The 15,082-nt window shown below is 39.6% G+C and overlaps 1 protein-coding gene across 3 annotated transcripts in view; it reads left to right on the forward strand.

Moving 5' to 3' along the window:
- The window catches only part of macrod2 (mono-ADP ribosylhydrolase 2), a 361,160-nt gene that overhangs the window by 242,136 nt on the left and 103,942 nt on the right, over window positions 1-15,082 (forward strand). For all 3 annotated transcript variants that reach the window (XM_026353614.1, XM_026353615.1, XM_026353616.1), the window contains exon 6: window positions 7,017-7,138. In XM_026353614.1, the coding sequence (XP_026209399.1) occupies window positions 7,017-7,138 (122 nt within the window). The remainder of the gene's footprint in view (window positions 1-7,016; window positions 7,139-15,082) is intronic.

Raw genomic sequence — 15,082 nt, forward strand, 5'->3', positions numbered from 1 at the left:
GGTCTGCAGAAAGCCCCCTTTCTCAGACTGAAGCTTCAGTGAGCGTTAGGGGATCACTCTGCACTCGCTGTCGCCATGACAACACCGGTTCCATGTCCGAGTGGGTGTACACACTTCATTTAGTAATCCTCAGCGACTAGCATCGGCAAAGCTGTGTGCATGCTGAGAGGGTCCAGACTGGCAATCACGCCAAAGTACACCTAATTACTGGAAATGTGATCACTCTTGTGGGTATTATGGAATTAGAATTCGAGTGGCAAAGGCTGGCATCTGTTGTATACAGGACATGCAACTTTATTGGGAAGTAATTTGGCCTTTATTTGAACCAGTAGAGCTGTATTTGCCTTGTACTGTACGGTGCGTATGAGGAACAGGGTGTTCAGACAACATTGCAGATGAGAAGTACAAATTAAATCACCTGAGTCATTTTGAAATGTGTTACTACTGAAGGAGCCGTCGAGGAGCATGGCACCCACATAGCCCCCTTTGATATGTCCACACACTGTACACATGCAGTGTTGACCCACCTGTTGTCCCCTGTTACGGTTTAGTTTTAATGTATAACTCACAAACGAAGGGTTTGTATTTTTTTAATTGTGCAGCAGGTGAAGAGAAGACTAAACTAAACTCGATGGCGAGTTACTCTTTAAATCTGCACGGCAGTTATAGCCGCTGTGTTTACGCAGGTGGGTTCTCACCTGCCAAACTCGGTAACATGTTGTGTACGACCGTGACACACTGACTGAGAGCTACATGTAGTTAAAAGAACGGGAGAAACTGGAGAACCCTTTCAAGTGAGATGCCATCTCTCTCTCTCCGTCTCTTTTTTTCATGGGTCATTTAACACTTTGAAGAGAAGAAGAGCTTCACACTAACATATGATAGATGGGTCCTCTCAGTTCACAATGACTGACACTTATGTACTGTCATGCTGTGGTTGCAGTCATTAATTTAAACCAGCATGGAGAGAAAAGTTAAAGGCTTGATGTTTTATGTTGATGCAAAACAGTGTTTAACAAGACCATGAAGTTATAGAGCTGTAAGGTTACTGTAGAACATGCTTTAGTATTTACATTTACTACCATACTACTACTAACAGGAATAATAAGTACTCGACAAAGAAATGATTTTTTCTTGGCATCAATTAAATTCAAGTATTTTAAACACTACTGAAGTTAAGGTCTCATGCACATTAATTCCCCATTTGCCTCATAAACAAGGTTGGAAAATGTTCAAATTCAAAATGTTTAAAGTTTAATTTATGTACAGACTCAAGGACAGAACAACTTCAAAAACTTTATTTTAGAGAGTTTCATTTGTAAAATCATCAATATTCATTTAACTTCTAAAAATCTGAAATTTATCCTTTAGTTAGTAGCATTAAAAAAGTAAATGTGTGAGGCCACACATCAGTGAAATTATTTATTGTGGAGTCGTTTTACATTTGAGCTGTGAACTGTCAAAAAAACATGCAAATGTGAAAAACACGGCAAAGTCTAATAATAAAAAAAAACATCTGTGTTCTGGGACAGAAACGGCAGGTGGTGAACGTAGCGCTGATATTTACCACTTCATCTACTTACAGGTATATAAAGTGTAGGTCTTGATGTTGTAGACACGAGTTTGAGTCCTGTGTCCTGTGTCAGGTTGGCTTTGGGCAAGAAAAGCACTCTTTAATAAAGAAGTTGTTCACAAAGTTCACAAAGCTGGTTTTCATAATACAGTACCTTTTACTTTTATTATTATGCAGTGAACCTTTTTGTTAATCAAGAAACTATATATAACAGCTCAGTTAAATTACATCAGCATTTATATTGTGCTGGAAGTGAATCAACTACCACCAGCTCAGCCCAAGAGTGCACGAAATAAAACACAGTGGATGATCTTCAAAGCTGCATCATCAACTATAAAAGCCTCCAGTCCACTGTCAATACAAAATGTGCTGGAACCTATAAAAATAGTGATTCCATGTAAATTCAATTTTGGCTGAATTTCTTAATGGACTGTACATCATTAAATGCTCTGTTGATTCTTAAGTGTGGAAGATAATTTCCATGGGCTGCATGAAAGTGGTCTCATTAATGTCTGCTGGCTCTTGTGAATTATAATAGATCTAAATGAGGCCGCCATATCACTTTGATGCTATTGGTCTTGATGCTGTAGCTCTAGGTTTGATGGCAAGAACGGGAGCGTTCAGTGGAAGTCGCATTACAGTAAGCATGTTCAAGTAGTATCAGCCTTTTGGAATTATTATTATTGTTATGTTCAATCTAAAACAGCCTCAAAGTCACTGGAGGGAAGCAGAAATGAAAGATTGATTATGCTGTGAAGTGCTGGTCCCTCTCTGAAATAGCACAGCACTTCTCTTCTAAATGAAGTCTAGATATTTCAAAAGATTTTTTAGTTGGTAAGAAAGTGGCATCTTTGAAGTGAACATGTCCCCTTGGTAGTTATTCCTCATCCTTCCCTGAGCTGAGGAATATTTTAGTAGGCTTGTCTAAGATGTTCACTCGCATGCTCTGCTGTGGATGTGTGGAGGGGTCATTTTTTTGTCCAGTCTAATCTGAACAGTGGAGTCTTACTAAAAATCACTAGAGATACCTCAATCAGAATTTATTTGGGTTCATTATGTTTTTTTGCTCCTGATCTGAGCCTTTCACCGTCTGCTACTTATATTTCACTGCATAACACAGCTGCACATTAAGGGCCATGCAATTTGCAGGAATATGCTGAGATATGCCTGACATCTGAATAGGTGTCAGGTATTTAGAAAGAAAATATAGCCGGCATTAATGTTTTTCTTTTAATAGCTTTCTACAGCCTTTTGTACGATGTCCTTTTTAGTGTGTCATTTGTTTAAGCAGGAATTGGACACCTGTCCTTCATCTCTAGCATGAATAAAATAGTCACTGGTAATTTTAAATCCACAGTGGCACTTTACTGAGATTGAGCACTGCTTGCTAAAATGACTCAGATTTTATATAAACCAGTGAAAATCTGGTTAAAATGCTTGATCAGACCCAATACTGTACTAAACTATATTTATGCATATGGGACTAAGATTTGGAGAGTATTGCATCATCAGTATTAGCATTCTGACTGGGGAAGTGACGTGAGAATAATGTCCTATACACTCTACCGGGTAGGTAAACATTTTAGAGCAGCTTTGCCATTATACAATATTTGCCTAGACATATAACACTCTCCTCAACAAATTAAAGTAAAAGATAAATTACACATCTGGTGACGAGAGTATTAAGACAAAGGGCATGTGCATTTTAAATGTGCTTCTTTATACTGTAATTGTATCCAATAATGTGGTTTTGCTATGACTTCTGTCAAGGCTGACTGGGCTAAAACAACAGTAGAGACATTATCAGAAATAGTGATCTCTATACCAAACATACAGTATGTATCAAACTGGATTACACTGTTTTCTATGATAGCGCCAAACAAAAAAGATAAACACAGCAATTGACTGACTATCTAGCTTGCTACATGTTCCCCCGACTTCACTTATTTTCCTATTGATATAAATTCTTTAAGAATTGATGGGAGCAGTGTGTGCTAATCATGGCACATTAGAAGTCTAAAGGAGGCAGCATGTAATACATGGAGTCCTCCCATTAAAAGTAAAAAGGATTCAGCAGAGGTAAAGGAATCCAGTGGATGCATGTTAAAGTTAAAGGTAAACTACGGTACATGCTTTGTGGCCATAATAATGAGAGGATAAACATTCAGACATGCTGAGGAAAATAAATAGTTTGGGTTTCTCTTAAGGTTGTGCAGAATACAAACTGTGTAGAGTATCATCGTACCACAATACTTGAGCTTAGTCAATATCAGTCTGGCTCCGGTATATTTTGGTCCTTACACCTGTAGTTTATTATCCTGACTCCTGGATTTATTCTAAGAAAGAATAAACCTCTAGATTATATTTGTTTTGTAGTTGTTTTTGTTTGTTTTACTTTGCAGGGCCTGCAGGCTCACAAAGAAATAAATCCCGGTTTGAATAGCAATCATCATTCTCTGCTGGTTCAATTGTGTTACTGGCCTTGTACCCCCAAGCAAGAGACCTCAATGAAACAAATCCAGTGGAGATATTGGTGGAAAAACAGCATAAAAAAAAAAACATAGCTGAGAATGAAAGCTCATTAACTACTTGTGAAATTGGCAAGGCAAGGGTCTTGAAGAAAGTGTCTGCGGTGGGAATTTCGTGGCGCGCGTGTGTAATAAGGAAGGGTTTCGTTAAATTCCTTAATGACTTGTGTGCTTAGAGTAAACTGTTTGGTGGCGTTTAGTAATTTAACTTCTATGGTTCTGTTATGTTTCTTTACAGGTTCATTTTGAAATTGCAGCCTTTTTTCTTCCCCAGTCTTTGACTAGTCAGTGATACATTTCTCCATTTTTTTTAGAAGTGCATTTAGCGGGTCAGGAATAGAAAGTATCACTACTGGTGTGAAGATTTGAATGTTTCTGCTACGGGCTGATTCATTTTCTAAATGAGAGCTTCTTTTTAATTTATTTCATCAGGACGTTTTCCTTGATGTCTTCTACATCCATTATCATCCTGGTAATCAAGCCCAGTCCCCCACAGTGCAAGTGGACCACTAGCAATCTTTTCAACCCATCTGAAACAGAGATTTATGTGCCTTTTGTAGAAAGGTTGCACAGAGATAATGGTATACGTGTGTCGGTATCTGCTTCGCAGTAAAAGAGAAACACTGATTCATTGAAAAGTGTCTGTCATGATGATGATGAAAAAGGTTTTACCTGGAGAAAACAAAAAACGGTAAAGACCCATGTTGGATGGATAATCTGCAAAGAGCATCTGTGTATAATTCATATATTGAAAACACTGTGGTCACAAATAACAATTTTTTCAGACCCTTCCACCACACTGGAAAATATTTCATATATTAAAAACAAGGTTTAACCTCAAGGTGGAAGGATCTTAAAGGTTAAACTGCCCATAGCTAAAGCAATACACTGACACATCTATATTTGTTCTTATTACTGAACTGTTTTCACTTTTTCACTTCTCTGCAAAAGACTGCACTCCATTCTCATAAGTCTTTAGAAAATTATGATTCAATAAAGTCCACATCATTTTACAGCAGGTTAATGGTCTGTAACAACTCGCTGAAAATAACCATCAAATTTAGTTTGATTTAAGAAATGATTGTTCTTTTTCCTTTAAACAAAATAAACATCCCCAGTTCCTCCAAGTCCAAGGATAGAGAGGTCATTTCTGTTTACTGATACAGTATAGAGATACTGAAGCAGCTGACTGAGTATTTTGGAGCTCTACCGCAGCTAACTGTCCTTCCTGTAATATCCCTCCTTAGTAACAAATTGAAATATGTCTCTCACCTTACAGAAACACAGCTGTATAAATATTTATTTGATGTGGAAGTGTTGAGAATACAAGCGGAGACATCGGTACTGGTGAGATAAGAACTGCTTAAATTTTCATGAATTCACCAGTAGTCTGGTTTTTGGCGCTTGCCCACACTCTAATTGGCATGTTGCCGTTCTTGTAGTGAAGAACTTCATGAATTATGCACGAAAAACAACTTACCATGTGTCCCATTATAACCACATTGTGGTATGCAATTTTTGGCCTCCTATTCTGGAAGAAGACAATACTTCAGACAGTTCCATTCTCATTATATCCCAACCTCAGCTTAGCTGGGGATCACCCAAACCCCTTGTTTCTTACCTTCTCCAAACACAAAATCTACCTACTTAAGGCACACCAGTAGTTCCCTTTTGCATTTTATCATCCTGACCTATTAAACAACCAGACATACAACTGAGAACTACATTTAATCTATAAATGATGTATGGTCACATAGAGTACTAATTTGGTTTACATTTATTCTGTGGGAATGTGAAGTTAAGCGTTTTAGATTAAAAGTAAATGCTGTGGTTATGTGTAAGGAAACACATGGGACGAGTGCATTTCATAACACAGGCTGCTGTATTTTCCCCGTATGCCCTCACATCAACCAGCTTTGAATTCTCTGTATTCATACTTCAATAGAGTTTAATATTTTAGTGCACAGAAGTGGGGACTTGATGTGTTACATTGCAAATGCATGAGTCATAGTTGATCTATATTTAATGGACCACGAGCTGAGATTTACCATGCAATACTGCTAAATGAAGTAAAAGGGCAAAAGGCTATTTTGGGCTCTGAAAGTCTGTTTTGAACAAACAGAAAAAATATGAATCAATCATGGCTTCATTACTTATAGTTCACAATGACCTCCACGACATTTTGAGGACTCTCCATTTACATGGATATACAGTATGTACACAGATAACTCATGTTTCATGGTGTCATTGAAATCCTTGTAGTTAGTCTGTGTGAGTGCACCACCTGTGGTGAGCCTCTCAGGAATGCTCCGTGGACGCCGCAGACTTAATTCTTGTATACTGATGTTGACCTGTGCTGTCCAACATTGAGAAGGCCAAGGGTAGCCAGACAGAATGCGGAAGATAGTGTTTCTGTCAAGTCACTGCTTAGATTGTCTTATTTTCCTGTCATCACTTCCACGGACTCGCTCCTTAAATGATTTCCCTGATTCAATTAAGCAGCTGCATTCCTCAGTCTGCCTGGGCCAGACAAGGAGACCAGTGATTGACAGGTAAAGACATTACTATGCGAAGGGAAAGGGAGTACAGGGAGATATATGAATATATGAGTAGATGGCATAAAAGAGTTATGTAATTGATTTTCTATCTAAGCTGCTGTTTCATTTAGTGGATAAATGCATTTATTTCAGGCAGTAGGTAGTTCATGCTGTCCCCGTTGTCTCATTGCGAAGACAAATGTTTGTATGTCATATTTTGTACGTGTGATGATGATTTTGCAGATTCTCTAAAACTTTGGCTCGACTGCTCAGCTGTTTGGCACGCTGGCTGAAAAGTTTTACAGCACTGTTCTTATGCTTACACTACATCACTGCACAGTGCCGAAGTGAACTTTGCGCGTTGTCTCCTTCTAACAGATGTGATCCACACTGTGGGCCCAGTGGCCAGAGGTCATGTGGGCCCAACCGAGACCAGTGACCTCACGGCCTGCTACGAGAACTCCCTCAGGCTGATGAAGGAGCATGGCTTGAAAACTGTGGTGAGTACAGTATGCTACCACACTCACACTCATCTGAGGAGAAATTTGTCTCTGTTGTGCGTAAAGAAATAAATTATATGCTTCTGTGTTTTTGTTTGACAGTGAGTAAGTCTTCAGTGAGAAAAGCTGTTTTTGAAAATTTTAGGACATTGGGAAAAGGTACAAGAACAAAGGGATTTAGCATCTTTCATTTTAGATACAGTTCTGTAAAACCTTAATCTTCTTTATTTAAACAAAAGCAACAGAGAACATAACAAAATTGTAATGTTTCATGTTTGTCAAATGAAGGCTTTTCATGTAGACGACTTTGGCTTGTGATTAAATGAAATGCAGCATTTGTGTCCACCTTTGCATATTGCCATAGAGAATAATTTCACATTTATTCTTTTGTCATTGTTAGAAAAGCGACTTTTAGTGACTGTGACCTTTTGTTGAATTCTACAAAGGGTTTAATGGAGATGTATCATTAATTTGGGTTTCCAAGAAATATATAGCACCACAAAATAATTTCCAATTTTTGTTTGTCTCTGCCACCTCTTCTTCAGGAAACATTTGTAAACACTGGAAAAAGCAAAAAGATTAGTGATTGTGGCTGAATCATGAGGCTTTTAGATGAGACAGTTCTCACACAATTGACAGCCGGCAGCAGCCAATCATTCACACACAATCCCAGTTTCTAGCTGGTTGGTGACAGTACTGTATGTGTCAGTCTAGCTGAGAGTGTGGCCCGCGTGATATGTGATGCGTGTTTTCCCTGCCAACAAAAGATGTACAAATGAGGTCGTATCACACCAAATGCCCACAAATCATATTTTCTGCACCAACCTACTGCCCCGCAGCCTCATCAGAGGCCAATCAATAGAAGTACTTTACCAACAGAGAGAGAAGACATAGATGAGTGCCAGTTTCATTAAAGATGATTGTAACAAATTCCTGCTCTGTTGATGACTTATTGTGAGTGCTGCCGACACCTCTAGGTAGCAATTAAATGGATTGTGAAGCCAAATGAAGTAGTTATGGCAAGTGTTTTGAAGTTATTTCTATATCAGCAGCATGCCTACTGATCTTTAAACTTCCTTAATAACAGTTGCATCTAAGATATGATGAGCCACAAGTGCGACATTACATTACAATGCCATTTGCACAATAGAAGAATTTACTCTGGTGAGCTAAGGTGTTGTGGACAATAGAAGCACCAACTCTAAAGCACTGGTCTCCTCAGACCTCATTGCAGTAACACAGGAACTGCGCTTTCCTCCACAAACATGTCAGTTCGTGTTTCTGGCACATTCCAAAGATTTATTTAGTTTAGCCTGTCTCCAGATTTATTTATGCAATAATCCATATATTTATAAGAAACTGTTTTTACTAGGAGCACGCTGGATCCTGTCTAATGTATTTATACAGCTGCTCTGTGTTGAGTAGACCCTCTGTGAAAACAGTGTCGTGATTGACTGGCCTTGTAGGATGAGCCTGGTCATTACATTATCTTAGCCACAGTCCATTTTGTATCTCCTTGCTGCCAAGCCAACATAAATCCTTTTTACCAAAAGTAAAAGGGAAACAGCTGTTTCTTTCCCCAAGCAAGAATGTGGCATGATGCAATTTTACTCCAGCCTGACTTGATGTGCAATACTTGAAGAGAAGCTCCAAGGGTTCTCTAGTCCTAATTCTTGGTTAGCAGACAGTCTGCAGTGTCTTGGTGGAGAGCACAATGAGGGAGGTTTTTGGCTGGTTGATCAGTACAAAGCGTATTTTGACTCATCTAAAAGTTCTTTCAGCAGCTTTGCAGTGTGAGAGAAACATGAGATCCCACCAAAGACGGGAACCCCGCCAAGTGGGTCTACAAAGTGGGCAAAAGAGGGGGGCTACATTTGGGAATCCTAGACCAGGCTTGCTCCCTAATGGGGATTCCAGGGCATTATAAAGGAATGGGAGTCAAAACAATGCCTAATACAAAGTAAACTTGAGCATGAAAGATTAAAAAGAACCAGAGCCTGGTAGTTAATCCCTGTTTTTTAGAGCTCAAAGGCACCTTTTAGGCTATAAGACAATATGGCTACCATGGTCACCATATCAAAATCTTCTTGTGCCTGTTCCATTTCAAAACCAGGAGTTTTACTGAACCTCAGCACAGAAAATGCATTTTCTTTACCTTGGGGTAGTTCAGAGCATATGACTGAACATTTACAGTACTGGTATCCCCAGAAGAAAGACATTAGATAGAATAACTTTTCCTGTCCCCAGTAGTGCTGTAAATAAGAAGCTCTACTGCAATGCAACAGGGAAAATGCAACTTTTGGGCATCCTAAGGCATTTTTGGATGAGCTTGGGTATTGCTTCTGAGTGTCTAGGCTGTTTCTATCTTAAAAGTGAAATCATTTGAAAATAAAACCTTGAATGAATATTTGTTACAGTTATAGATACAGTACAGTTATATCCTTCCTTGTTGGGCAACAATGGATCAGGAGCAAATAAAAATGAGTTTAAATTAGTTAAATTTGCAAACTTTTATTTGTATTTTTTGATACTGCTCAATATAGAAATAAGTGTTGCATGAGAGACATTAATGATCTCTACACAAATTGAGATTATTTTTATATCTCAAAGCTTAAAATCCCTGCTGGCGGAAATGTAAAGGAACACTGTAAGCATGGGATGCACTTCTAAGCCTTACTAAGGGATGGCCTTCAGATGACAAATGATGATCAACCTGAGCCAAGAAACCTGCCGTTTAACCCCCGCACCATATTTGAGAGCTGTCTGGAACACTCTCACTCTGTCTTACTCTCTAGACAAATATCAGATGGCTGAATGGCCTATTGGGTTGTGTTTTCCAAGTCATTTGGCTGCAGCGCATGCTGTAAAGTGATGTGAATGTATTTGAGTACATAGTACAATGTACAATACAGTTCATTATGTTCTTCATTATGTACATTATGTCCTTTACATGCATCCTCTTGGAGCATGTTATGACAGTGTTGTTAAGATGTTGTTTGACATTTTTTTCTGCCCGTGGTGCTGTTATGCTTCCCAATTTATTTATTTCTTTTTTTGTTATTTTTTGCTGTGGCTGGAACAGTAGCAGGCTGTCACAGCTCTCTGGGCTCCTACTGACCATGACCCACAGCCAGGATGCCAGCGTAGCAGGCTTGGCTCTGCAACATCACACGGGGGAGCCGTGGGAGCTGTGTAGCCTGTGAAGATAGTTGCAGCACTGGGTTGATAAGCAGCATGTTGTCAAACAGCCCCCTCCTCTGCTCACTGCTTGTTACTCTGCCGTATGTTGAGTGGTTCCACAGCAGCTCAGGTGAGGTGCAAAGAAGAAGTACTGTTAGAAATGTGGATTTTTTGAGGATTGATTCCAGACAAGTTTGACAATCACACTGCCTCTCCGATCGATAGGCGTTAAGATGCTCTTGAAGGCTATTGATATTAAATAGGTCTTATCAAGGCTGCTCTTATAAACAGAGCATGCTATTTTATTGTGTTTGGAATCAGGCTAGATTGTTAGGGAACTACTAAGCAGTATCACAAAATAACAGTGTTAGAAGTTTCAAAACACCAGATAAAAAAAAAAAAAAAGATTTTTATTATTTGATGAAATGATTATTTATCTGGGTCTAATGATGGTCTTGGGAATGCATGTACAGGTTCTGTGCACACTCAGACTTTGAGGGGCTGTCCAAAGAGCTGAAAAGCCATACAGTACGCAGAACTGAGGAGATGGTTAATGCAGGTCTATTCCTTTCTGGGTTAGTCATGGAAGGATGCTCAGATTCTTCCCTGGAAGCAAGCGTAGCATCTGTCAGTCAGAAACAGACAGACTGTGGAGGGAGACGCTACCATCTGGAAGCCATTCAGCCTCAGACTCTGTTTCATTTTAAACACCCCTTAGACTGTGACCTTTAGAATAAAAGAAAAGCTATGTTTACCAAAAACATCATTATTGTTTCATTTAATTTAGCCTTTCTATTGAGTCTTTGGGGAGTGTTCTGTTGAGAAAAAATAACAAGGATTTTAGTCTCAAGGGTATGTGGCATCAAGATACAGCGAGCATTTAAGTTGTTGACTAATGATCTTGTGGGCAACTGAGCCTCCTTTTTGTTCCTAATTTGATGTTGACAGGCCACAATTTGATGCTTTCCGAAAGTATCTGTCATTAAGCTGTTTCTGGCAGTGTGCACTGGGCTGGCAGCTGTCAGTATGGACGGTGACAGGGTCGGAGACTGCATTTAGTGGCCTCCTCTCTGACTCCCGGGCGGCCTTGGAAGTGTTTCCTAGTCATAACACACTGGCTTCGAGGAGATCCAGCAGGGAAGCCACAAATTGCCCGTTGAGAAAAATGCTGAAAGCCAAGTGGATTGGAGATGAATGGTGTAGAATGATAGGATTAGCCACCCTTCTCTGTGGGATCATTCCAAGACTGCTAGGAGCATTAGTTTCCATTCATTTTGCCTAACAGTGTTCCCAAAAAGCATTCCCACAAGTAATATCTTTTAGTGGCACATCAACATGTACACCCTGCTTGAAGATGACAGCTGACAGCCCCTACTACATAATGTGTTTGACATGACAGGGACAGTAAGTGAAAAATAAACAAAGGGACGAGTGACCGTGCACCAAAGGTGTCGCTGACAACCCAGCAGAGGTTGGGTGGAAAGATAACTTTAACCTTACATTATGTTTTGAGTAAACAGTTGTAAATGCATCTCCCCTCTTCTGGGGAACGATATAAAATATGCTGTAAATAACTTTTACTGGTCCACCTTTATTAATGTAGGCCATTGGTGATATTTGAAAATGTGTTTTTTTTACTGCGGTATTTAAGTGCACTAGAGGTTATTTGTCATTATTTATGTTTTAAAATACTAGCATATCAAAATTAACGACTTTCTACTCCACCCTATTCCATTTTGGTGTGCCGACTCCCCAAGTGATTAATTAATTTTCATTTATACACTGAACAGAGCATGCACAAACTTTTCCCGTATCCGCTTCTCTCCCCGTTCTTGTAAATTATTGTCCGGGAGTGCAAGCAACTCCAGATTTAATTATATAATGGCTCAAAGAAGTATAGAGGCTTGATTGTGCACATACTTGGCTTCCGATCATAGCAAAGTAAACTGTGCCATTAATTGGGATAAAAGAATGAGAGGTTTACTGCAGATCTGCTTACTGAACGCAAATGGTCTTACCCAGAATTCCACTTAGTTCCTACTTTGAATTCCTCCATAAAGGAATCCAAACTCATTTTCCTTTTGAAAATATTTAGTGAGCTTAATTTGCAGATGATCTGTGGACTCTAAATGGCCGTTCACAGTACGCTGCAGTTATGTAACACAAAGTGAATGAAAAACGGTGATTTGACTGGTACTTCCTGCAGACCCCACAATTTTGCTCATGTAGGCTATTTTCAAACTTCTACCAAATGTCAGTTTTTAGCAGTCTATGCTCCTCTGACATATACCTTTGACTGCTGCACTACACAGTATTCACTCATGCTTTATTAAGCAGACTATGAGGGCTAAATGCTGTGACAGAAACAGAACACTAAACTATTTGTTTCTAATGTCTAGTGAATACTGCATATTCTTTGTTGGACATTTAAAAGCAAACACACTGGCAATACATTTGAATGTTCTTCTGTATGCAAGCAGACATAGTTTGTAGATAATGGATTGTTTTGGTTGCGTATGTCAAGTTGTAAACACTCCTGCAGCTGTTTATTAGCGTGTTAGTTGAACTGAAGGTCTAGAAGGCAACCAGAGACTTAGCTTAAATGAAAAACAACAGTGTAGCATGTGGCACAGAGGATTGTCCAGGGTGTCATCTCCCAATTGGCAATTAGCTGCAATATGTGATTATAGCCCAGCCCTCTCTGTGGCCAGTCAGACAGTCATTGCCTATAACCTACATCTACATATAGTACCTGCATACATAGACAAAGGTTAATTAGACTGAAGCTTTTAAAAGGTCACACCGCCATTTAAATTAGTCATTGCTCTTTGTCTGATCCAAATCATTGGCAACACTGGACCAATTAGGTCCAATGACACTGATAGTAGTTGTGGTGGTCTGCCACCTAGTCTAAGTTAATGACCAATGGAACCCCCCATTAACTCAGCACCCTGATTCAGAATGAGGGAACCACAGCAGAAGGAGGAGCTTCGGGTCTTTGTAGGAGGGACGGACCTGCTGCACCACCTTTCAATCATATTCCCTTTACTCCAGGGAAGACTGCACATCTTTATGTGAGGTGAAATATTGGGATATGTAAAATGTGACATTTCCTCAAACCTCAAGAGGGGTAATCAGAGTTGATGGGGATTGAAGAGGTAATCTCTAGAGTGTCTACGTGGAGTGGGCTGATGTGAGGATGCTAGCGTTTTGATTACAAGCACAGGAAGCCCATAGCAATCATCCAAGCAACTAAGCCCCGTCTCCTACAGAGGCTACTCCACCTAAATGTTCTGTGAGGGAAATGGAAGCAGTTTCATTCAAGATTAATATGCTCAGACAATAATAAAGGCTCTTCAAATAAAGCACAGTTACTTCACTTCATCATTTTCTCTGCTGCTGTACCTGGCTGTGAGGAGCTCCTGGCAACGGTCTCCTGAATTTCTATGAGGCTCATATCCCTCTGCTGTACCATCTGAGAATAGAAACGACAGCTAGCACCCAACTGAGGGACTGTCACAGGAAGTTGTTGATTAAACAGATGTCTTTCCTACCATACGCCATGAGACAAGAATGCCACAATAAGCATGCATTAATTAAACATACCTGAAGAATCAGTGCAATGCAAGGGAACAAAAGGCATTTTTGTCTCATTCACAACATGAGGCATGATAAAGAAACTCCTTTCCACCCTCTGACTTACACAGACTACAGAGAACTCAACAGAACAAACCCTCTGGGAACTAACCAAAGAAATACTAGTTGTGTAGTTAGCAGCAATTAGTTTTGATCAGCAACACGTCATTCAGAAATATTAAATTGTTGGTGCGAGTCAATGGCAACAGTGCTGATTTTCAAAGGAGGCCTCAAGTCATTTGTCTTAGTAAGGCGACTTTTGAATCGCATTGTTTCCAACGAGAAAAACTCAAGTAGAGACAGTACACAAACAGAATCATGTTGTTTGCTTTGAAACCTCCTCAACTAAACCAATACACAGACAACTACAAACAAAAACTATGTGACAACAAAAATAACCTTGTAGCTCACTGTACACCTGAACATGTGTTTTTCCTGTTATAGACTACCATCAATTTAAGACTACAACACTATTGTCATCCGTCATTTCCTCCACCAACTTCTAAATGCTTCTGCGATGATCAAAGGAGCTGAGAAGAAAACAAGGATATGAAATACATTACATGCAAAGCGGACCTCTCTCGTAGCCCAGACGGTTGCTCCTCAGCTGAGTAAATCTCAGCAATCTCGTAGATACTGTAGCAAACTGCTGTTCATCAGCAGCGGACCTTAGTGGAACGAGTTCTTGTTTAGATCATTATGGTTAATTACCATGCAGAATCAGCCTAGCCAACGGTGGCTGTACTGTGTGCGTGTGTGTGTGTGTGTGTGTGTGTGTAAGAGAGAGACTCTGTCACGCTCTCAGTCACCTCATCACTAATGCACCCCTGTGTAACGGCTCGTGTCACTCTTGTGGTTTCTTTTCAGTGTATGTCAATGGGTGGGATTAATCAATATATAAATGAATAACCAGGGACACCTTTTGGATTTACACTAGCCATGGACAATTATCTAGTCATCTTCTACCTCCAAATGGTCCGCAAATTTTGGTGATAGACAGTGCTGCAATTGTGATACGCATGGCAACATTTTCAATTTAACACTCACAGATGGATATTTTAATTATTATTGAGTGAATAGTAATGAGAAAGCTGAATCTGCGTGTTCCTTTTATTTTACTTAATTAAA

This window comes from Anabas testudineus, chromosome 15 (assembly GCF_900324465.2).
Source record: "Anabas testudineus chromosome 15, fAnaTes1.2, whole genome shotgun sequence".
Classification (NCBI taxonomy): domain Eukaryota; kingdom Metazoa; phylum Chordata; class Actinopteri; order Anabantiformes; family Anabantidae; genus Anabas; species Anabas testudineus.